Here is a 25,148-nt window from a genome sequence, read left to right as displayed (position 1 = left end):
AACAATTGAGTTCTAATTCCTAAGGGCCTTTGCTAACTCCTGGGAGGGAGAGAGCTAGGAGAGTAGGAGGGACTGGGTCACTGGTTTCACTTTTATCCCAACTGTGTGTTTTCTACCTCCATCACCAGCTCCTGTGGAACTGGCCCCCTGATTTCTTTTCCTTAGTTTGTCTCCACACTAACACTTACCAGCTCTATTACAGGGGTTTAATGTAAAACTTAGGTAACTAAAAGGCTGTCCTGTCTGACCAGGCTGTTCTCCGTTTCTGCTCCCTGCAGTATCGGTTGCATGGAATGGATACGTCTGATAAATAAACCATGACTGAAGATCCTGTTTTGTTTTAGAAGTCTCACTCAACATTTCTCAGCAAAGTGTGATCTAAGAAACCTTGCTAAAAAAATGATTACCCACTAAAATATTGAGATTATGCCATTACAAAATAAAGAACAAAACAAACAAAACACCAACCAAAGAAATAAAGCACACCCTTCCTCTCCTTAGCTGAATCAAGGACTTCTAAATATTAAATGAAAATAAGTCCTTGGACTTCTTTCATCAAAACCTTTCTTCCTTTCAGGTAAAAACACACTTACCTACTCTAATGTGGCTAAAGGACACTTTCAAGTTGACAATATATGGAAACCAAATGCCTTGCTGTCAAAGGTAAAAATATATATGCAGTGTTGTGAGCAGACGTGTCTTTTAGGAGCCACGTGACTATCAGCAGAGACGCAGAACACAGTTTTATAACACTGAATGAAAGCAGGCTGAGTGAGAGGCCACCTGCTCAGAAGCTTTCCCGTGATTTACTCGACAATGCTATTCAAGAGCTATATATAGACAGAGCTAATGCAACTGACCTGATTGGTCAGAACAGAGGATTAGAGACAATCCTTATGAGTAATGGGAGCAATTTCATGCTCATATTTACATTTTCCCTGCCATAAACACAGGAAGTTCTCCTAAGGTGATTTCAGCAGAGAAATCAAATAGTCAACTTTGCTCTAATACCAAATTCCTACTCTACGGGAATTTCACTTTAAAAATACCAGGTGAAAAATGGCACCTCCAAAGGGCATTCTATTCTTCATTTAGCTCAAAAATAAACTCTGTTAAGCAAGCCAGTTAAAATCATCTAAGAAGTCCTGTTAAAAAACGACTACTCGGGCTGGAGAGGTAGCTCAGTGGGTAAGAGCACTGACTGCTCTTCCTGAGTTCAATCCCCAGCAACTACATGGTGGCTCACAACCATCTCTAATGGGATCTGATGCACTCTTCTGGTGTGTCTGTAGACAGCTACAGTGTACTCTATTTATAAACAAAAAAAATAAATCTTTAAAAATTACTACTCGTTAAAAAAAGGAAACAGAAAAGAAAAAAGTAAGATTATATCATTAAAAAAGGGCAGAGTACCTCCTCTCCTTGACAGCTAGGCATGTAAATGAAAATCTGGGTATTAGAGCTGGCAAGTGGCCCACAGGAGTCTGTCTGATGCCAGGGACCTTTATCAGGACAAGAGATGTCCTCTAAAAATCTTAATACCAAGATGAAAACATGCTGTGATAGCAACTCAGAGATCTTCATTTTTATTAGTGTCAATTTTTCAATGATGTAAAAATAAGGGAAGAATTCAGTTTGTTATAGCAAAACCAAAATCAAATAAATGCAGAGATGTACAGAATGTATCTTTGTTCTTTGTATTTAATTCTCTAAAACGTGAAATGTGAGTTCTGGGTCCATATAACAACCATTCTGGAAATCAGTCTGGAGAATCCTCAGAAAATTGGACATTGAACTGCCTGAGGATCCAGCTATACCTCTCTTGGGCATATACCCAAAAGATGCCCCAACATATAAAAAAGACACGTGCTCCCCTATGTTCACTGCAGCCTTATTTATAATAGCCAGAAGCTGGAAAGAACCCAGATGCCCTTCAACAGAGGAATGGATACAGAAAATGTGGTACATCTACACAATGGAATATTACTCAGCTATCAAAAACAATGACTTTATGAAATTCGTAGGCAAATGGTTGGAACTGGAAAACATCATCCTGAGTGAGCTAACCCAATCACAGAAAGACATACATGGTATGCACTCACTGATAAGTGGCTATTAGCCCAAATGCTTGAATTACCCTAGATGCCTAGAGCAAATGAAACTTAAGACGGATGATCAAAATGTGAATGCTTCACTCCTTCTTTAAAAGGGGAACAAGAATACCCTTGGCAGGGAAGAGAGAGGCAAAGATTAAAACAGAGACTGAAGGAACACCCATTCAGAGTCTGCCCCACATGTGGCCCATACATATATAGCCACCCAATTAGACAAGATGGATGAAGCAAAGAAGTGCAGACTGACAGGAGCCGGATGTAGATCGCTCCTAAGAGACACAGCCAGAATACAGCAAATACAGAGGCGAATGCCAGCAGCAAACCACTGAACTGAGAATAGGACCCCCGTTGAAGGAATCAGAGAAAGAACTGGAAGAGCTTGAAGGGGCTCGAGACTCCATATGTACAACAATGCCAAGCAACCAGAGCTTCCAGGGACTAAGCCCCTACCCAAAGACTATACATGGACTGACCCTGGACTCTGACCTCATAGGTAGCAATGCATATCCTAGTAAGAGCACCAGTGGAAGGGGAAGCCCTGGGTCCTGCTAAGACTGAACCCCCAGTGAACTAGACTGGTGGGGGGAGGGCGGCAATGGGGGGAGGGTTGGGAGGGGAACACCCATAAGGAAGGGGAGGGGGGAGGGGGATGTTTGCCCGGATACCGGGAAAGGGAATAACACTTGAAATGTATATAAGAAATACTCAAGTTAATAAAAAAAAAAAAAAAAAAAAAAAAAAAAAAAAAAAAAGAACCACTAGCAACCAACAGCTGTCTCAGTGGATCTGAAGTCCCTGCCAACGCCATGGGCTAGCCTGGAAGATGCTAGCCTGGAAGACTCAAGGCATGCAGCGGCATCCCCTTTATGCTGGGCTACATACACAGCCGACGGCGTAACTCTGCGCTCTTAGGAAGAGGAAGAGGAGGAAGAATCTGGCTACCAAATATTTATGTTACTTCAAAGAAAACAGCACAATCAGGGCCACTGAAATCCAAGGATGGCTACAAAGGCCTTGTCTTGGGTAAATTAAAACTAAACACAAACACGGTCCTTAAAATGGATGGGGTTCTATTCATCCTGAGACACAGTAATGGCAGCAAATTATACCTTTAATTCAGAATCAAATTCTCTCCCAGAATGTCCATTATACTGACAGATGGTCATGAGTTTTCTAGTTACTGCAATCACAACATACATTAACTGCCTCAACATTAGGGGGAATCTTAATTCCCACTGGTCTATGGTAAAGCATACTTGTTTCACTTTTGTGAAAGCTCAATGGTGTACTGTATGCATCACATATAGAGAAGTTCGACTCTGTTTCCCTAATGTTTTGCAAGGTATTTTAATAGCCACCCAAATCTGATCATAATTCACATTACAGTGCCAAATTCTACATGTTTAGAAAGCTTCTGGATAGATGTTTTACTATCTTCAAAAATAAAGTTTAGATATGATATCTGTGTACACATACATCATTCAACATCTGGCATAGGCTTTATTATCACCTAGCAACTGTCCCTATTTTAGCATTTACAATGTTTTTTCTTGCCTCAGCCTTCTTGAGTGCTGGGACTACAGAACTGCACCACCATGTTCTGCCTAGCATTTATACTCTTCTAACAATGTTTTTATTCTGAAAGTAAAGAAGTTAGGCATGGACAGAATCTACTGTCTATACACAGTCCACTTGTGAGTCCGTGATGAATCTGTGCAAAGTTCAAGAAGAGGCACGTTCTAAAAAGGACAAGCAGGGTACAACTAAAAGCATCTCAAGCCTTCTGTGTGGGAAGAATCTGAAGTAGCTTCCAAAGCCTGCTAAAGAACACTGTAAAACCCTCTGCTTTCCAGTCTTCTGCTAAATCCAAACTCAAGGTCCAGTCCCAGATACTGAGCACGCCCAACTGTCCTGCCCCTGCCTCGGCGTACGTGAGGGGCACTGTCCAGTCTCCTGCCCCCTTCTCTGAAAGAACTATTCTGAAACCTTGAAGTTTACCTCCAAGCCCACGATTTATTCTCAACAGAAAGCACCGCCCTTTCTCCAGGGGAAAAAAGCTAACATACTCCTAAACCAACCATATCTTCAAATCTGCATATTTTTTGGAGGTACTTTTCCCAATCAAAGCTAATCTTTCTCTCACCTGAGAGCTCCAGCTCTTTCCAGGAACCCCATTATCGATTACTGCCTCTCTAGGATCTACTCCAACCTCTAATTCTTGACAGGATAATTTTTATCGGCAGTGATGAGTTCTGGGACTTTTACATTTCAAATCAAGTACCAATTTTTTAAACTAGGAGGCAGGGCTAGGTTACCCAGCCATAAGATTGTCCATAGCATCTACTCAACACTTTTTAGGTAAAATGGCATCTTAACACCATGGGGGTGTTGAAGTGGGGGGAGACACATGAACACGATGCCTTCATCTTAGTTCTCCACTGAGTTCACTATTCCTAACTGTCAGAAACACTTTTCTAGACTTCTGACAGTCCTTGGGTTTTCTCCACTGGCTACTTTTTTTATTTCCAAGTGAAGGTCCCTCCTGCTCTATCCTACCTAGAAGTTTCTAGGGCTCAGCCTGAGGTCTGCTTTGCTTCTCACTTGTCCTTTTCTCCTTGAACAGTAACTTCAGACCTCTCCTACTGCCCTCCTAAATATTCTCATGTTCACGAAGTTGAACCTTAGCATACACATCCCTACAGCTCATCCACTGCTCCTGGCCAGGTTGGTGTCCACTTGCAGTAACAATCTCTGTTGCAGGCAGCAATGTACTCAGATAAAACGTGTCCTTACATGTAGTCCTGTCACTAGAGTGAACAGTGCCAAGTGGGTTTCTGAGGAAGGTTTTCCTGATTGAAGGTGCCTCTTTTCTCCCTTCCTCCACTTAGCTGTTCTGCAAAGGCCAAAGCAGCTCAGACAGAGCAGCCTGCTTCCAAGTATAAGGTGACAGGCACGAGATCCAAAGGTTGGTTGAGTTCATTCACCTTGCTGTGAGTACTAACCCTGGAAAGGCTTCTTTACTCTGGTGTTTAGAAAGTAACAACCTTTGCTACCTATAGTTAACTCTTTTAAGAGCTGAAGATGAACTACTTTCTAGCCCCTCCCAAGATGTGCTTCTGTGGTGTTCGTGGGAAGGGCAGCAGCTTTAGTCCTATTGCTCATCCTAGCCACGGCAATGAACTTGATGTCACCTTCTTCTCACCCACTGTATGCTAAGCCTCTCCTAGCACATATCCCAAGTACATCATCAGAATTTTTATTCTCCCTCTAGTACATTTTCCAGTGTTTAAAAACTGAACCATTCTTAAAAGCTGTCAAGGCTCACATGGCGGTTTGTCTAAGATCAAGTCCTTAAGGTGGAATGTAAGACCCTGTATAAACGCTTCCCAAACTATCCTGAGAAATACAGTGACAGAAGATCTAGAGCTTAACATTCTTTACTGCAGCCCTGTTTACAACAGGAAAATTATGGGACCTACCTAGGTCCTTACTGATAAGTGGGAAAGTAAAGATGAATATACATATAGCAGAGTATTCACATATTCATAAGACCATACCTTCTGTGAGAAAACAGTTGGAATTGTAGATCACATTGTGTAACATAAACCAGACACGTGTTTGTTTTTTCATACTAAATCAATCATAGGTAAAACACAATAAATACTGGAGACTCAGAGAGACGGGGTAGGGGTTAGTTAAGAGCACGTCTTGTTCTTGCATATGTCACAGGTTTGATCCAGCATGGTGGCTCACAACTGTCCCTACTCAGTTTGAAGAGATCCAATGCCCTCCTCTGACTTCTGCATCAGGCATATATGTGATATAGTCATACATGCAACAAAACACATACATTTAAAAAAATCTAAATGTTTTTAAAATAAAAAAGACATACAGGCTCAATGAATCAGGAAATGGGTAATAGACAAGAAGAATAATGCCAAGGTTAATTTATAAAGTCTGAAATTACTCCATCAAATTAAAATAGCTAAACAGATTTAATTAAATACATGCTATTTAAATAAAAACTAGTGAAATGCTAAGAGTAATAATAACTTTCTCATTTTAGTTCTTACTTGACAAGAAAAATGCTTTAAAAGACTATATAATATATATGGAAATACAATTTCAGACATCAGCAGGGAAATATATATATATATATATGGATTATGTATGTGTGTATGTACATGAGCATGATTTTCCAGTACCAGAAGTTAAGAGAAGATATAAAATCCCCATTACTGATAAAGGACTAAGAACCTTCTGGAAGCTATATAAAATACAAACTGAGAACACTGAATTGGAAACCTAGAACCCACTGCTCTTATACTCACACAAACAGGAAAGAACTTCCTAAGAGGAACGGACTACTTAAACTCACTCACTCTATCCTTTACCTACCTATCTCTCTGCCTGTCTGTCTGTCTTAACTATCACAAAATCAACACCCAACCAGAACAAGTTATAGTGGGCACACTGACAAGGACCTTGACAAAAAAATAACAAGGGACAGTTTTTACAGGATACCCCTAACTGCAGTACTATGTATTGAAGACTCCCAGACAGTGCGTTCTGTATTCCAGTGTTGTGATTTTGCTTCAACCCCTCTTCCACACCCTACCCTGCACACTTAATTTATCACTAAAGTCAAAACCAAGCCAATTATTCAAGGACAACTATAGTAGGTTTTGGTGAATAGGGAAATTTCATGCTCATCACTGAATCATCATAGTTTTGATTCAGTACAGAAGCTAAATTCACTCTTGGATGATGATATTCCAGTTCATAATCAAGAACTAGAACAGAAGTAAATTCTACTTCGATCACTGAGATCGGAGTTAGTGAAGATTTTCAATAAGTAGCGTTAGGCTAAAGAGACAGTTTAGGGACATGAATTTTAAAACTCAATTTGTTCTGAATCAAACAACTCCCAGTGTTTGCATTCACCGTAGTGTCTATAATATTTAAATAACCTAAAGAATGATTCCAGAGGTAGACTGGGATAGAAGCATCCTACGCTCAATAGACAGCTGACCATTCCAGGTCACATCTGCTCTGATCATGCTGAAAACTTTCTGAAGCTTCCTATCACTCTTATGTGAGGGGATCTAGGAATTTTTTTTTCTTATGAGTACAGAATACACTCATATAAAATCATGGAATATTGATGACATGGCTTGCAAGCACTTATTATACTACTAAGTTCCATTAAAAATTAAATTATAAAACACTGAGAAGTTTCTTTAAATTCTTGGTCTACAAAGTATCATCCCTTTGATTTTTATAGAACATTTCCATCCTATTGACAAGTACAACAGGACACAGCATAGTCTATGGTCAAATATGACCTGCTTTCCTGATGATGCACTCTGGAAGATGTGTGAACCTAGGGGTTTTAATAACCTGTCTAGAATCCAGAGACAATAAAATATTTAAATGTGCAATGGACCTGCTTCCTGGTTTCCATAAGAATAGAAGTAATTCTGAAACATGCTTTTCAATGGTGGGTGACCCACAGTAAGCACAATCTATGTTAGCTATTACAATGATTCTAGAAGCCAAACTATCCAAATTTTAACTTTACACTGCCTCTGCAATGTACAGAAAACTCAACTACCTAGGCTAGCAAGACAAACGACTTGAACAAACCTGGGCCACATGTGTCCAGGCCCAAACCTTTTGAGGACTAAATTAGCTCACGTGTGCACATCTAAGGCTCTTGTGATAATAGTTTTTGGCACTACAAATAAACATGGTTAAGACATTTTCTCCCGTTTTAAACTGTGACAATTTTAGGTACACATGGTCATTTCAAACTTGTAGTTAAGACCATGTGTGAGGGCTGGAGTAAAGCCTTAGAAGTTCAGTGAAAACTTGTAGTTAGGACCATGTATGAGGGCTGGAGTAAAGCCTTAGAAGTTCAGTGAGTAGTTGGAGTTCTGTTTTCGGCACCCACACCAGTGGCTCACTACTGCCTGTAACTCCAGCTCCAGGGAGATCCAACAACACTACTCTCCTGTATCATAGGTATATACACCACCCCAACGTTATTAAAACAAACAACTACAAATGAAAAATAAAAGAAATATGGTATCTCTTAATGAAGCCAGCTTTACTCACACTCTGGTAAAAAAAAAAAAAGTTAGTCATAGAACTAGTAAACAGTATGTTTTAAACATACTGTTAAAATAGTGGTTGCAGGGTTGGGGATTTAGCTCAGTGGTAGAGCACTTGCCTAGCAAGCACAAGGCCCTGGGTTCGGTCCCCAGCTCCGAAAAAAAAAAAATAGTGGTTGCAGAGCAGAATGAAACATAAAAGGATTTCTTTTTAAAAGAAAACATGCCCATATAGGACAGCCCACCCAAATACTAATACTAAACCTCCTTCCTAGCACCTGCAAAGAATGCTGATGAAGATGTAAATGGTACGTGAGAAAACTCTGCAAAGCAAATTATCCAGAGCCCCCAAACACAAGGTAAGTGCACTAAGTGGACATTGACACCTCCGTTCCAACAGTCATCTCAAACAGTATTCAGTCCAAACTCTAGATGCAAACACTAAATATTTAAAATAATAAACTATAACTGCAGAATAAAAGTTTGGGTTATATATTTCAGGTAGATTTTCTTAAAAGGCAACAAACAAAAAGTCCCCCAAGCAAAAGGAAACGACAGACCAACATTACCGAGCAGAAGTGGGAAGAGTCCATGAGCAGCATGGTAACTTAGAGGGGGAATCCCTTCGGGGGTAACTCATCATGATAAAAATTTAGAAAGGTTTCACTCTGCCAGAAGCAAACTATGTATGAAAAGATTACAAAATGAACAGGCATATTTAAATACACATTTGGCTTGTCTGTCAGGATTTTTAAGTTATAAGAACAGACCCATAGAATTCAATTAATTTGTATGCCATGGTTTTATACATTATTAATCTCACTTAAGGGAAGAAAGTCTAAGATGTAAATTTTATTTTGTCCCCACACATGACACTGCACAGTAATGACTAAATGGGCACATATAAAACACTTAAGATTTAACTGTAAACTACAACCAAAGAGAACTTTAACAAAAGACAAAGAATCAAGATTTTAATTTTACAATGGAATAACTCAATCATTATTTATACTTGTACATTGATGCTAATATTCCAGCTTTCTAATTTTGGTATGTAGGCTAGGAGAAGTTAGAATTTACAAGTACAGCAATTTCTTAAAAGCAGAGATTCGCGTACCTGTGAACTGGCAGGGAAAAGACTCTACCCAGCACATTTCAGCTGAGACACAGAAAACAAACCCAGCCCTTTCCTCCTTTAAACTTGGTGCTTGGACTCACCCAGAGTGAGCACATGATCAACACCATGCTATGCAGCTACCAGAACAGTACCTTTTGGATGGTGTTAACTCTTACATTTTACAAGTCAATAAAATCCTTAAAAAACGAGTAACATTTTTCTCATGAAAAAATTGAAATTCCAAACCATAAAATGAAGTCGTGTATGTTAGATAATATGCACTAGAGACGAATCAGGAACTTTGTTGCAGCAATTCACAGGTGCAAATAAAAATGTGTGGCAGCTTGTTATCTTACAGGTTCTTGGGAAAACCTAACACCCAAAGAAAAATAATACTTGCTCCTGCCAATGCTACTTTGAATAACCTTTATATTTTAAACTCCAAAGCGATTTGTTTTTAAAGGCAGTGGTGCAACATTTATTTTTAGAGTCATGCTTCTTCTACACTTACTTTTCTTTCAAAGGTTCCAGGGTAATATTTTTATTTTTAGAACTAGGGTGTAATTATAACACTCATCTCTAACCTGACCGGTTTTTATAAACTGCAGCACTATTACTTAATGAAGAATAAAATTAAATGGTTTTAATAAATGTTGATGCTACAATCAACTAACTTCAGTTGTACCACCACTAATTATGTTTCTCCACACCGTCTGTGCAAACGAAATACTATTCAATATTCCGTCATCACACGTGACTGTAAACACTAAGGAGAACACTGTAAGTGTGAGCTTATGCCTAGAAGCCTTGAAGATTATGTTCAAGATCATTTTAGTGATTCTAAACAAATCAAAACTGCACAAGATCAGAGTGAACCAAAGGACATCACCGATTTACACATTCATCTGTTTTTTTTTTTAGTAGAAAGGAAGTAGACCCTTCCGCTGTTTATAGACTACAAATGTAATTAGTCTCAAGTATTACTTCAGGGCAGAGAAGAATTTTACTATAGAAACAAAAATCAGAAATATAATATAAAAATAAAGACTATTTCAGGTAAGAATTTTTCCTTTCAAAGGCTAATAAGCCTTTCAAAAATAGGTAATTTTAATCTGGGGAATTAGAGGTGGAAGCATTTCGGTAAGTTGATATCAATACTTTAACTCCTGTGTACATTTACGTGTGGGTGAGTTAATGCGTACCAGGTCACGTAGGAACCCATGGGGCCCAAAGGAGGACACTGGATCACCCCTGGAACTGGAGTTAAGGTGACTGAGTTACCAGTGGGTGCTGGGAACCAGGTCCAGATCCCAGGCAAAAGCACTAGGTACTCTTAAGAGCCATCTTTCTAGCCCCAAAGACTACGAGGAAAATCTTAAAAAGTGTAAAACCTTTCCCTTTGTCACAAAATTTTAACAGAAACACTGCAGACTTCGTTCGGCAAGCTCATGGGATTACTGGCAGAATTAGCGGACAATAGAAGTCAACCTATGGCTTCATGGGACTTTATCACTAAGTCACACCACAAATCCCTTACCACAGACTTTTAAAGTACTAAGATCACAATGTTTAAAAATTTAAAAATTGTAATTTAGCGTTAGACATAACTACAAAAATAAGTCTTTAAGAGCAATATACCTAATCCATATTCTACTTAATTAATGGTAATGAGCTTTGAAGCCAAGCTACTGTTGAAGTTTTAAAAAAGTTATGCTTTATAAACATGAATAAATATGAATATTTAAAAAAACATCTATTAATCACAACTTGAAAGTGCTAAGATACAAACAAAATGTATTAAACAGAAATGGCAAATATTTCTTAAACCTGTTTCTCATCCATCTGTACAAAAAATATAAATGGAAAAGGATTGACATCTGTAGCAACCCAATTACTTAAAAGATTTATGATCAGTCTTTGTTTTAAAAAGTACTTTTTCGGGGTTGGGGATTTAGCTCAGTGGTAGAGTGCTTGCCTAACAAGCGCAAGGCCCTGGGTTCGGTCCCCAGCTCCGAAAAAAAAAAAAAAAAAAAAAAGAAAAAAAGAAAAAAAAGTACTTTTTCATTATTAAAAATGTTAAGAAACATCAAACTTTACATTAGATAGTTTACGTCTCTATTTTACATTAGATAATTTTTCAAATTTCTTCAAGTGTGATGTTTCCAGTATTCACATTACTAAACTACTGGGCTTATGTCTGGGAAAGGGAATAACGTTTGATGTAAATTAAAAAAAATATCCAATAGAAGAAACTGAAAGTAAACTACCAGATCTGGAAAGAAAAAAACCTCCCATAATACAACTAAATTTCTTACATTTCTAGGAAGTAGAAGATATAATTTTTCAAACTGCTGCAATTTGAAATGAGAATGACTATATTTCACACATAATTGCCCTTAGCAGAGAACTGCCATGTCAGAAAATAGTGTCTGAGTGGGGTGTGTGTCTGTTCTAAATAAATCTTAACCTCTCGACTGTAGGGTCATGATGCATGGCAGTAAACTTTTACTCTGCATCTTCAGGTAGCTTTGGTTTTGTCACACAAAGCTCATGTAAGATTTAATAGAAAGTAGTGGAAAACTGGCGGGCACAGGGATCACATGTAAGTAAACTAATGATAACTCTTAAAATTTTCATTCTTCAACTTAAGGTCATCTAGGAGACATATCAAGATTCTTAGAGCAGATTCTCATAACTCAACTTGCAGTGAATTAAATAAAACTATTCCATAAAGTAACTATTCAAGCTGAGCTATTCAACTATTCAAGTCAATATAAATAGGAATAGGTTTTGCTAATTTGGGACTAGCAAAATTTCTAGTTATGGCAAACACTGTAGCAGGAATACAGTGATTCGATAAATCATATCTAACAGACTACGTGGAACAGGTGGTCATTTTCAGAATTAGTAAATTTAAACAGGTACACATGCTCCTAGGAACAACTGCACTGTTCAAGTAGCATTTTCTCTTTTTCCTTTACTTTATTCAGTGGGTTAAGAAATGTATCTTTAGCTTAAGTAAACATACACTATTATAAATATAACATGAACCACACTTAAACTTGTTAATTAGTACTGAAAGTTATTTAAGTTATTAATGCTAGATAACCCAAACAAGAATACTTTCCTCTTTGAAAATACTTAAAATGTACTTAGGGAATCGCTCTAAAGTATGGTCTAGACAAACAGAAAAATGTGCCAACAATGCATGTATTCAGTTTATGTAATTTGGATGGTAATTTGAAATGAGTTGTGAAAATATACGAAAGCTCCTAAAGCAGACTTTTTTTTATTAGTCAGCCCACTCCATATGAACAACAGTGTGATTCTGAACAAAGCAACGCATCTTGCTGACTTGGCAATGGTTCCGCCCCCACTATTTAAACAGCAAATGGCATCAGTTACATTCTCCCTCAGAAGCAGAAACAGCCTGCAAATAGAATAAGGTGGTTTTTTTTCTCGTTTGTTTCTTTTCATTTCTTTTTTATAGGACTAAGGGCAGGTCAGTCAAGTCTTTATTTAAATAATCCAAGTATAACCAATGGGAAAATTCCTCCCTACTATACTTCATTAAAAGTTAAAACTCAAATGAAGACTTTCTGGTATTTCTAGTTTCCTTTTCAGGCAATCTTCAGAACAGTAAATACCTTCACAAAAGATAATTTTTGTTTAAGTTAAAACCCCAAGTGTTTTGTTGTTTTTTTTTTTGTCTGTTTGTTTGTTTGGTTTTTTAATTTTAAATGTCACAGGTGTTTCAACATATATATTAAAAAAACAATAAAATCAGCTTAAAATAAATTTATTGTACAATACAAAATGTAGGCATACTGGAAAATAAAGGTACATCATTAAATATACAAAGCAAATGAAGAAAGCTCAACAACACAAATGTTTTAATCCAAACACTAAGATAAAATGCACAACATTTATGCTAAAAACAAAATATTTCAAGAATATGCATTTCAAATGAAATGTTAATGATGGCAAAAAAAAAACAGAAAAAAAAGAAAAAGGAAAAATATGCTGTCATGTAAATGCTTGAATATCAAGAATCAAAAATGGTAGGAAAAATTAAACCCAACAATACTGGGTACTTCTCAAAGAACTTTATTTGAAAAGAGAGTATTTATTTGAGAATACTGAAGGGAACTGAGATAAATCCACAAAGTGGCAAAGCTTTTCTTTCCTCTTCTTGTCTGCAGATGCCTTCCCAGTACCTCACCTCCTCTTACACTCACACCTTCCTATACACATTTTTGAATGCTTGTTCTTAACAGCATTCTTTAAACACAGCAGCTGACTTCATCCTACTTCATATTTAAGTGTACATTCAAGCATTACCAGAATTATATATAGGAAGTGCCAAAAATTAACAAGTTTTGAAATTTACACAAACATGCACACAATATGAAAATTAAGTCATTTTGTAAAGTAAATCCAACTTCTGAGTGAAACAATAAAATGTTCTCATAGAAAATGGAGGGAGAAAAACCTAAAATCCTTTTTCCAATTAAAGTGTTCAATTACCTGAATCATAAATAACCCTGGATTTAAGAAAAGGAAATGCTCAGTGTCCGCAGGCAGGGCAGTGGCAAGGCTTTAAAACATCCAGCTAGGAAATGCATCGGAACACCAAAGGAACAGACAAACAAGCCTTTTCTAAAACTCATTATGTAATTATTTAAATACAAATATTAATACTTAAATTAGCCTAACGGCTTTAAGGTCGAACTTTTGAGAAGGAACCTTTTCTTGTATCAGAGTTTCCGATTTCAAATCAGATCTTCAGGAGTTTCCTGTATCTTATTTAGAATCTATATTAGTGAAGTATTTTTTTCCTGCACTTTATTTAGTTACAGAATTTTCTCTAGTGAACATACGTCATAATTTTAAAAAGCTATAAGGCTTTCATTCTCAATCACTTGCCACAATTTACAAGCTTAAAAGTGATTTGACAAAACAAACTTGAATTGTGAGAAAAACAAAATACACGAAGAAAGAAATGTAAATAAATCCAGAACTTTAGTATCATTTTGCCAAGATAGATTTTAAAAATATGTATGTTGTTTACAACCAGATTAAATGGAACCTATGGCTCTCTTGAAAAAAGTTTTGATTCTCAATATTGCATTTTAAAAATAAACAGAAGCATTCCAATTCAACAAATATTTTAGTTATATACTTAACACCTTCAGACTACATTCATTTCGTAAGTATGCTAATAAAAATTCAAAAAGAACAAAATTTATGAGATGCTATAATTATCATAAAAGAAATATTCATTAGCACTCATGAAATATAATAAAATTACTAAAAGCTAAAAAACCAAATTACTGTTCATACTTAAATACAACAAAAAAATTACATGAATAATATGAAAATACAATCCATTTTGAAGATAGTCACTGTCTCTTTTTCTGAGCAGCTAACCATTATAGCTTTTAAATAACAGGACATGCCATTCTCACACATCTGCAACTCTTTGGCTGGACTGTTTCAGTGATGTGAAACATTCCTAATACATTGTGATTCTGACAGAACAGAAAAGTTTTAAAACAACAGAAAAAACCAGACATTTAAAAGTATTTGCATTTTAAATATTCAAAGCCAACTTCACCACTATTACTGGCATATATGTAAATTAAAGTTAATTTTATAATCTACTGCTCTTTTAAATAAAATAGTTTTGATTACTTTGCTTTTTCAGTCTTGTCTTTAGCACAGAAGTACTTACGACTGCTACAGCCAATATCCTATCAGTTATAGTAAAACTGAAAAGGAAAAGCACTTCTCAATGTAATATGCAGGCTTCAGAACTAAGAAAGACAATCTGATTACCAAATTATATAGATAAAATTTTAATGTAACTAAGGAAATTGCATTAAGCTTTAAAAAATAAAGCAAAATTTGCTTTACTTGTAAATGCTCTTTCAAAACTTAAGAAATATTTTTATACAAAGATTACAAGCGGAAAAAAAACCCCACAAAACCTTTTTAAGTTTTGGTGCCAGTACCCAAGGTTAATAACAATCGAATGCTTGAATAAATACTTGTTTAGAAAAATAAACAAGAAAGAAAGCAAATGCCTAACGATGGTTCCGATGTTAAAAGGAGAAACGCTTGCAGCTAGAGCCCACCTCTAGCTCCTCTCCCCCAGACTTTCCATTCTATACACTATAGTTGTAGACGTGTCGTCACTTGACTCAGGTGACACTTTTTTCCACACTGTGTCTTTTAAAGCAAGTTCTTGCTGGAGACTCTCATAGTCCAATGGTCCAAAGGAATGCTAGTTGTTCAAGCAACATACACAATTTATTAGTGCACTTGAGTGATGAAAGGTCCAAGCTATAAAATGTATTTTTCAATGAAAGTTATTAAGATCCATTAACATGTTCACCCATCACTGTCATCGTTTCAAAGTTTTCAGATATTAGTAAAGGTTACTCTGATTGAAACTAACACAAAATAAAGTTGGCACTTACAAGATGTACTTAGTACACATTAAAAATATTATTTGTGTGTTTCTAATGTACACGGTAATTTTACTGTACATTCTCTTCGTGTGGGATGCAAAGGAATGGAATTAACATTCTCAACAGCAAGTCCTTTGGCCCAATGAAAAAAACCCTGAAATCCTGATTTTTCGACTAACTCTAAAAAGAAATGTTTGTGCATATGAGGCCACACAGTGATAATAAACAAGATCTTAAAGGTATTTAGCATAGAGTACTACAGTTTTCTTATTACAACCACCAAAATCTATCATTAAACATGTTCTGGAAAAAGTGTCGTCTCCAGTGGCCTTTTTCTTATTTAGTCTAATATACCTGTCCATTTACATATTCATATACAAACTAGACAACGAGCTAAATTTAATCCCAAACAATAACTGACAAATATTAGGAGTAAAAATTAGATGTATAGTACATAACATCTTCCAATATATTCTTTTAATGTAATCGATCATAAAACAATTCAATAAAAGCAGCAGAAAACCAGTACTGCTAAGCTACCAATTTCCAGTTTAAATATCACAAATGATTTTAATATCTATGACTACAATAAAAATAACGTACTTATTTGAAACTGGCAGACGAGGCTATTGACAAGCTGGAATTCTACATAAGCTACTTCCTCACCTTAGAGGACACTAAGAAGCAGCTAGGGAGGGAGGTGGCTTACCCTTTGATCACCTCCTTCTCTCCGAGGATCAAGTTTTTTTGCAAAGTGTCTCAAATTATCATAGTTATGGAAGTTACACAGAGAAACAAGATCCTGTAAAGAGTTACACAGAACACATATAAGAAAGCAGCTATTCACTGACTGTTCATTCATATTTCAACAAGTCATGCCTTACGTGTGCAGCTTCACTGCTACCTCCTAGCAACCACCTGCAGGCTAGCGTGACAGACCAGAGCCAGGGAGAGGACGGGTCGGGACGGGTCAGAAACTTAGTTCTAATTCTCTACTGCTAAGTTTTTGAAGACTGAAAATAAATTATAACCTGGGAAATTAAAACACTCAGCAGTTAAGAGCATTGACTGTTCTTCCAGAGAATCCTGATCTGATTTCCAGTATCCACAAGGTAGCTCACAACTGTCTGTAACTCCAGTGTGAGGGATACAACAGTTTCTTCTGCAAGGATATTAGTTACAGTGTGCTGCATATATATGCAGACAAAACACACATTAAGTAATTTTTTTAATAAATTAAGCATAAAGTAAACAGAATTTTCTGAAAGAATTAAATGGAACCTGTTTATAGGCCATAGGTTTACACACACACAAAAAAAAAAAAAAAAGGTAAAAAAGGTAAAAGAGGTTATCACTGGATGGACAGCTTAGCTACTATGCCTACACCCCCCCCTTTTTTCCTCACTAATAAAATTTGCTTACGTGACAAAAGTGAATTCCTTTAACACTGTTGCCCATCTTGTCAAGAGGAGGAGACCAACACATCATGCCCATGACGTTGGGGACAACTAAAAGAATACCCCCAGCAACTCCAGATTTTGCAGGAAGACCAACCTGAAAATAATTCAAATAAAAGGACATTCATATAAATATTTTAATAAACAAAGGTTATGTTTGAGAACTGTTTAACAATTATGGTACATAAAGGACCAACCTTGACACGTGATTTAAAACCCTGAGACCTACATAGAAGGACAAAAGAGCTTACTCCTTCAAGCTGTCCTCAGACAGATATCTGCAACCTTTCAGCCTCCCAATTATAAACAGACAAACAGATAAAAATATCTTGTAAGTTAAAGTACTTAAATCTGAACTGTGGAGCTCTGAATATTTTTATTTTTACAGAAGTTATTTTCTAATTGTCCTAAAAAATAAAACAAACAAAAACCACAAAAAAAAATGAGGTATGAACTCTTCACAAGATTTTCTGTACTTTATTGCCAGAGAAATAGCCAAAAATTAGATAAATGTTAATGCAGACTAATTCCCTGCCAAAAAAGGTCAAACTTATTATAAGAAACACAAGGGAAAACAGAATAGGCATAGAAGAAAAGTCTAGTCAAAAGAAATATATGGAATGAATGACTCAATGTTTTCAGGTAAAAATATCTGTATCTCTCTTTACAGAGATCCTGAAACAACAACAAAAACATTTAAGAAAAGAGAAGAAAAACCCCAATTATAGCCTCATTTACATTCCAAGTCAACAAAAGGTTCTATAACCATAGTTTATAGAATGGTACAGGCAATGTCAATGATTAAATACTGTATTGAATTTGGTGGTAATGTTAGAGTGTAAGAGGAACAGTTTAATATGTGCTAGCTGAGGTTTTATGGCAGTACAATGCTGCACTGTCTTTACAATTACACGCTGGAACATAAGATAAATAAAAAAAGCAAGTATGTACACAGATGAATCAAGATGAGTCATGTATTCATAATTGCCGAAGGTGACTGGTGAATAACATGACATTCATTCCTATAACTGTACTCACTTGAAAACTGCAGTGTCTGCAAAATGGCTCAGTAAAGAAGTAAAGGAGTTAGACAGTAAGTACGGTGGCCCAAGTTCAATCCTTGGAGCCAAGGCATAGGCACTAATGCACAAGCAGACAAAGTTCTTAAAACACAAAACAAAAAATTACAAAACTTTTTGGGAGAATAGTATGATGCAACTTAGTAGGATCAAATAAAAAATGTCTACATATTTTACAAGTACCAAATAAGCAAAGATTCAGGCCTGTGTGAGCATATTCTGAGTTTACAGTCAACACAGTGCTAAGCATCAGTGATGAAAACCACAGCAAGTCTGGACTAACCTGGGACCATGAAATGCCTTAAGATCATAAGTGGTGACGGTAGGAATGACTACATTTTTAAGGACATCTCTCAGACTTTTTAACTGTACTCATTTGTAACCAGTTAACCTTAAAACAAGTCTCTGTCCAAAAATAATATATAGCTTTCACAAGCTGTATCTTGAATGGTACCAATCTAGACCAATTCCCTGCAAGAGAAAGCAAAAGCAACAGTCACTTACATGAAATGCAAACTGCCCTGAGAAGTCATACATGCCACAGGAGTGCATTAAGCTCAGGGTATTCCGAACGGCCTCAGGACTGAGCACTCTTTCACCAGTAATTGGGCAGAAACCGCCATTAGCCAAGGTTGCAGCCATCACACTTGCTGACTCACACGTCACTTCAATGGAACAGAGCTAAATCAAAGGAAAAACAAACGAGTTTTGAAAATTTAGGCTTATGGCATTTTCATTATCTTAGCTTTTCCTTTTTCTTTTTTTCGGAGCTGGGGACCGAACCCAGGGCCTTGCGTTTGCTAGGCAAGCGCTTTACCACTGAGCTAAATCCCCAACCCATCTTAGCTCTTCTAAAGGGATGGTTGTACTCTAAAGCTGACATTTCTAAGATTTCAACCTACCAAAGTTTCTAGTCATCTTAAAATGTAGTCAGATTTGTCCAAATTTATAATATTTTTGTGGCTGAATTAAGTGAGAAAGAGCCAAGCCAGGCTCTAACTTCCTATTATATATTACTGTTAATCTTACTGTGAAAAATAAGCCATATCTTTTAAGATACAGCAAAACACATCAGCATTATGACAGAAAAATGATTACTAAGTATGGGGGAAGGTATGTGTTGGTGATAAAACACTTGACGTTTCACCTATAACAAAGCTTAGTATTCTAATTTACAGAACAACAAATGACAAAGAGAAATAAATATTTAAGACAGCCCTGGCCTGGGCTATATAGTACCCAGGACTATGTAGGGCCATGGATCTATATAGTGCCACCCTTTAAAGCTCCTATCAATCAACATTCATTAGCCATGGGAAACACAGAGTCTAGCTAGAATGAAATTTCTGCATGTAAATGTTATCAAGGTAAGAAAAATAAAAACCAAGGGTATACTGAATAGTGGCATACTTGCTTTTCATGTCAACAAAGCCCTGAGTTTGATTCCCAGCATTGAAATAGAACATTGACAACATTAATAATATACCTCACAAAACCCAAAGTTACCCATAAACCTAAAATAATGTTCCTTCACATTTTACTCTTAATTAGCAGCAACCAAGGGGAGAAGAATAGCTTCCCTAATCAAGTTGTTACACTGACCCACAGAGCAAAAGTCTTATTAGGAAAATAGTTTCTAAAAGAAGTAACATTTAGCCAGGTATGGTTGTAAACAAAAACCCCTGCATAGCTCAGTACTGTGAGTTGGAGGCCAGCCAGAACCCATCTCAAAAGAGAGAAGGAGAGCTTTAAATTCCTATTATCACTGCCTGAGTGGGCAAATACTTTCAGAAGTAAACTTTAAATTCCCATTTAAATAATTTTCTAATTTATACTTAGGATTAATCAGAATTTTGCTTTTCATAGAGGATTGAAATTCCCATTATCACTACCTAAGAAGGGAAGAACTTTTTAAAACAAAATAATTTCCCTTAATTGTGTCCTAATTAAGTATTAATCAATTCACTTATCATAAAGTAATAGTCTCCTAACTGGACAAATATCAATTTAAAAATGATTTCCTGAAAGCATGATGTTCTCTTAGTAAAATCCATTTCTCCACAGAATATAGTAACACCACCATGGGTGTCTCCTGATTTCTATACTAAAGATTTGAAATTTTACAATAGATTAGTAGTATTAATCTAACTGTAATAGCCAAAATTAAATGTTTTATAGGTTAGAGTAAAACTGACACTAATTTCAGGTGAGTTTTGAGGAGTTACTCACGTCTCATGATATGTTCAGTGTTGTATTTGCTGGTAAATGAAATAGGTCATTCTTGAATTAATGTTATATTGATAGACTGAATCCCCACTACAGCTCTCACACTAAGTAAATAAGAATCTGAGACCTGCACTCCCATCGAGCTATCTTCTAAAGATACTATAAGGTTAAAAATCAAAGCACCTTCACAGGTAAAGACAAACACAAAGTAAATGAGAAAATTAAAAATGTAGTCTACACATCTCCACATTACAGCATGATTTACATGGGGAAGGGAGGGATTTCCAAGAAGACTGTCCTAAACTGATGTCTGCACCATAGGAAATTATGTGTGTGGGATGCTCCTGACATTGACATCCTAACTTAGAGGCCCAGGCATACTACATGACACATGTGCTGAACAATTCTCAATGCCAAATGAATCAGATAAAAAAAGATGCAGTTAAGAGGATAACAAGACAGCAGAAAAGAATGACACTTCAAAATATTGCTAGACACCCTCTGAAAAAAGTTTTTCCAAGGCAAATATAAAATCTATAAAAGTACAACAGGAGAAATCAGGTTTTAAAACTGTCCCTCTTCATCTAAATGTATTTCTACACTGTTTCCCACCTCCCGTTCTCATGTGTGGGTTCTTAGGATATATGGACTTGAAGCAACCTTTCATGACATCTGAAAGTCAATGGAAATTTATTCTCTCATGGCCTAGAGTCAGGATTTCTAAGACATCTATATTTTATAAAATGTGACAGAGCTATTTACTTACAAAGATAATTCAAACAACTAAGAGTAAAAATTACCTGGAAATAAAAATCTAGTATCCCAACCATGTCTGTGCCTTCTGGAAAACACTGGAAAAGAGCAAAATCCCAAAATACAGAAAAGCAATGAAAACATGAGCAAACAAAAAACCAGACAAAAAAAGTACACAAAAAAACACACCAGTATTTAACTTTAAGGTACATAAAATGTTTTACTTTGCCATAAAAGAATATAATAATAAAATAAATTTACATCATGTTATATAAAATTCCTAAATTTTAACCATTAAATAATTTATAATCATATAACCTTACATTTCTTTAAAGTAGTCAAATACTGCACTTAAAAAAAAAACAAACTAAAAAAAAAAAAAAAAAAAAAAAAAAAAAAAAAAAACAAACTAACCAGAATTTGTACGAATGTAGTCAAATATTTTAATACTACCAAATACATAAATTAAATATTAATGAGTAATAGGCTAACACTGACTCAAGAGTGTTTTGTAAAAACTTTTTACTTTATATAATTAAAGGCTAATGTAGAGTTCTTAGATGTCCTTTTATTAAACAAAAGTAACATTGAATAGGAAAAAAATGTAAAACCTTCTTTTCTTTTAAGTAATATCCTATTGCAAAATTTCGGTCTCCACTTTCTCGTTCAGATTGAAACCTAGAAGAAAAAAATTATGATTGTTCTTGAATTGTTTAACAAAAGTACAGTATAAAGACTGTGATCTAGCACTCAGGCCTGTTGGGTTCTGTCTCAGTTCTCTCAACAGAACAGTCCCATTCCCTTGGGCAGCAAGCCTTTTCTTACAACGAAAGGAGTGACATCAATTCATCTTTTCTAAATTTCATACATCCTGAACATAGAAGCTAATTTTAAAATGCCAAACTGAAATAAGCTGAAATGGCTTGTCAAACTGTCTTTTAGAATCATAATATACAGTGACGTGAGGGAGCTGACAGAATGTCAAAACAGCTGACACATAAAACGGAACCTGGAACAGTCACTGGATTAAAGTGTCATGTTCCATGAAGCAGGAGCAATTACTAAAGTATGAAAGTAGAACCTCCAGGACAATTTTTTTGTTGTTGCTTTTTATTTTTTAAGACACTGTATGTCACCCTAGTTGTCTAGAATTTGCTTTGTAGACCAGGTTGGTCTTGAACTTAGCAATCTGCCTGCCTCTATCCGTCAAGTGCTGTGATTGAATTAAAGGTGTGAACTACTATAGCCCAGCTGTCAAATATTTTTAATGTCATGTGTGATTGGCCTGCATGTATGTCTGTGCACCACTTGTGTGCTTCATTCCCATGGAGGCAGAAGAGGTCCCCAGTCCCCTGGAACTAGCAGCTGGTTTTTAGCCACCAAGTAGGTGAACTCAGGTCCTTTGGAAGACCAGCCACAGATCTTATCCATGAGCCATCTCATCTCTTCAATCCTTGGGGACCAAAATTTTAGAGGTATTAAATGTCAAAACCTAGAACATAATCTGGAATACTTAATCAAGTTTCCCTGTCAAACTCTGACAGTAGTTGGGGAAAGAAAAAGGAGTGAAATAGCAGACTACTGAAATGAGCTGAAGAAGGCCTGCATTTAAGTAGGAGTTATACAGTCAAACAGATGATTAAGTCTTTCATAGGAAACAGAAGAGACACAGAAGTCTTGCCTTAAAGCTTTCTATAATATAACCTACAAAGGGATCCCTGGAGTAATTAAAAAGAAAGAATTATCATGAAAACAAATTACACAGTACATCTGAGAGATCAACCTGTAAAAGTCCAGAAGCAGAATAGTATTTTTGCTGAGTAGTGGCAGAAATAAGAGTGACATTCAGTATTACCTTTAACATTTCTAACAGTAATAAATAGGGAAAAGCTCTTATCCTGTTCTTCCCTCCTTTCCCTCCTGGCACTAGAGAATAGATAAGGTATTTTACATAAGTGCTCTACCAATGAGCCATTTCCCCAGCCCTCCTTTGACTTATTATTTGGAGATAGTTTTGCTGTTACCCCAGGCTAGCCTTAACAGCCTGCTGATTAGCTAGGCTTAGCCTGTGCTACAAGGCTCAGTTTTTTTATACCTTAAAAAAACAAAAAACAAACAAAAAGAACTTAACTTACTGAAAGAACAGAAAAACTCCTTATGAGATCTCCAGAAAGTTCCTAGAAAAAATGGCTAACCTTAGGCAACAGGAACCTCTGGTCCTTCCAAAGAAAACAATCTGTCTGTCCCTGCTCTTTAAAAGCCTGATCTTCAAAAACAAATAAATAAACAAAAATACAACCCTCACAAAAGAAAATTTTAAATGCAAGGATCTAGAAACTGCTCTGCTTCAGAGACTAAACAGTTAACAAATATACAATATTGAGTTAACATTGTTTTCTAAAGTTATTAATATTCTGTTCTTGAACATATTAACAGCACTGTGATTATGTGAGCTAATGAGTCTGACGAGGTGGCAGAGTGCTTAAGAACATTTGCTGCTTTTACAGTGGAGCATGGCATGGCTTCCTTAGGTGGTTCACACAAACGTCTCCAGCTCCAAGGGATCTGATGCCCTCTTCTGGCTTCTATAGGCACCCCAACACACACACACACACAGACACACACACACACACACACACACACACACACACCCCTTTTAAACTCACACATACTTACTCTCGGAATACATGCTGAGTGACTTAAGGCTGCAGTATAAACTACATCATGACTTCAAATGATTCAGCAAAGAAAACTCTGGATATATCTCTATTTACAAACATCTAACTACAAACCTACCTCCCCTCTTCCTCTCTCTCACTGAAAAACGAACAGGCCACAGAGATGGCTCACTTATTAAAGTGCTGAGATCTGAGATCAAGTTCCCAAAACCCAACTAAAAGCTAACATGGTGGTATTCACTGGCCTATGACCCCAAAGCTTGAAGGACAGAGACAGGGAGACCCCTGAGACAGCCAAATCAACTATTTCTAATTCAGTGAAAGACCCTGTCCTAAAATAAAAAATAAATGTGGACAGTAAGTAAGGAAATACACTTAATATCAAACTGACAGCCATATATGTGCATGTCTAAGCCATAGATGTGATGTGCATCTCTAATTTGACACCCACGCAAACTCAGAACACAACACACACAACATACAAATTAAGAGCTTAAAAAATGAAAAGGACAGAAGATACAAAACATTCTTAAATTTGAATAAAAGACATATATCCTTTGTTCATTCTTTCAACTTTTCTGTAGACTGAAACTTTCAAAATAAAAAATTGACTTAAAAAAGATCAAGTTAGTCAGGCATAGAAAAATGAGTTAAGACGGGTATTGTATTAGAGCCAAAAAGAAAATAAACAAGCCCAAATATTTTGAGATAAACTAGAGGTCCCTCTGGACTCTACAATTATTCATATGACATCTATTAAAATTTCTGAAAAGTACTTTTAAATGTTTCTTAAACCTGATTACCTTCTAATGACCATATTCTGAGTAATTACTTATTCACTGAAATAAGTTCTAGGGCCATAAGTAAAGACTGCATACACACACATGCTTACATATATATGTGTGTCTGAATGTGTTTATATAAGAAGTAAAACAGTATTAAAAATAAAATTTTATAGTCTAATTGTCGGTAAATTAAAAAGAATTATGAACAAGTGTAAAGACCCAACATACAAATTAGACTCACGTTGCATTACTGAATCCGACATATTCATTACCAGCCATCTTATTCAAAAATTGCATCACCTACAAACCAAATCAGAAGTATGAGTAACCAACATTAAATACTCAAGGAACAT

General features: G+C 36.1%; 1 protein-coding gene across 11 annotated transcripts in view; it reads right to left on the bottom strand.

Annotated features, from left to right (window-relative positions):
- The window catches only part of Gls (glutaminase), a 72,278-nt gene that overhangs the window by 10,966 nt on the left and 36,164 nt on the right, over positions 1-25,148 (bottom strand). For 4 of the 11 annotated variants that reach the window (NM_012569.4, XM_039083004.2, XM_039083010.2 and 1 more), the window contains 6 exons: positions 25,037-25,095; positions 21,944-22,010; positions 21,380-21,430; positions 18,858-19,034; positions 17,240-17,371; positions 16,527-16,619 (listed from right to left, as the gene is read on the bottom strand). In NM_012569.4, the coding sequence (NP_036701.3) occupies positions 16,527-16,619; positions 17,240-17,371; positions 18,858-19,034; positions 21,380-21,430; positions 21,944-22,010; positions 25,037-25,095 (579 nt within the window). Of the gene's footprint in view, positions 1-13,127; positions 15,690-16,526; positions 16,620-17,239; positions 17,372-18,857; positions 19,035-20,582; positions 20,612-21,379; positions 21,431-21,943; positions 22,011-25,036; positions 25,096-25,148 lie in introns of those variants that run through there. The other 7 variants (XR_010054566.1, XR_010054568.1, XM_008767075.4 and 4 more) reach the window with 6 other exon arrangements.

This window comes from Rattus norvegicus, chromosome 9 (assembly GCF_036323735.1).
Source record: "Rattus norvegicus strain BN/NHsdMcwi chromosome 9, GRCr8, whole genome shotgun sequence".
Lineage (NCBI taxonomy): Eukaryota > Metazoa > Chordata > Mammalia > Rodentia > Muridae > Rattus > Rattus norvegicus.
Note: the sequence above shows the minus strand (reverse complement) of the source record. Positions and strands in the feature narration are given on the sequence as shown.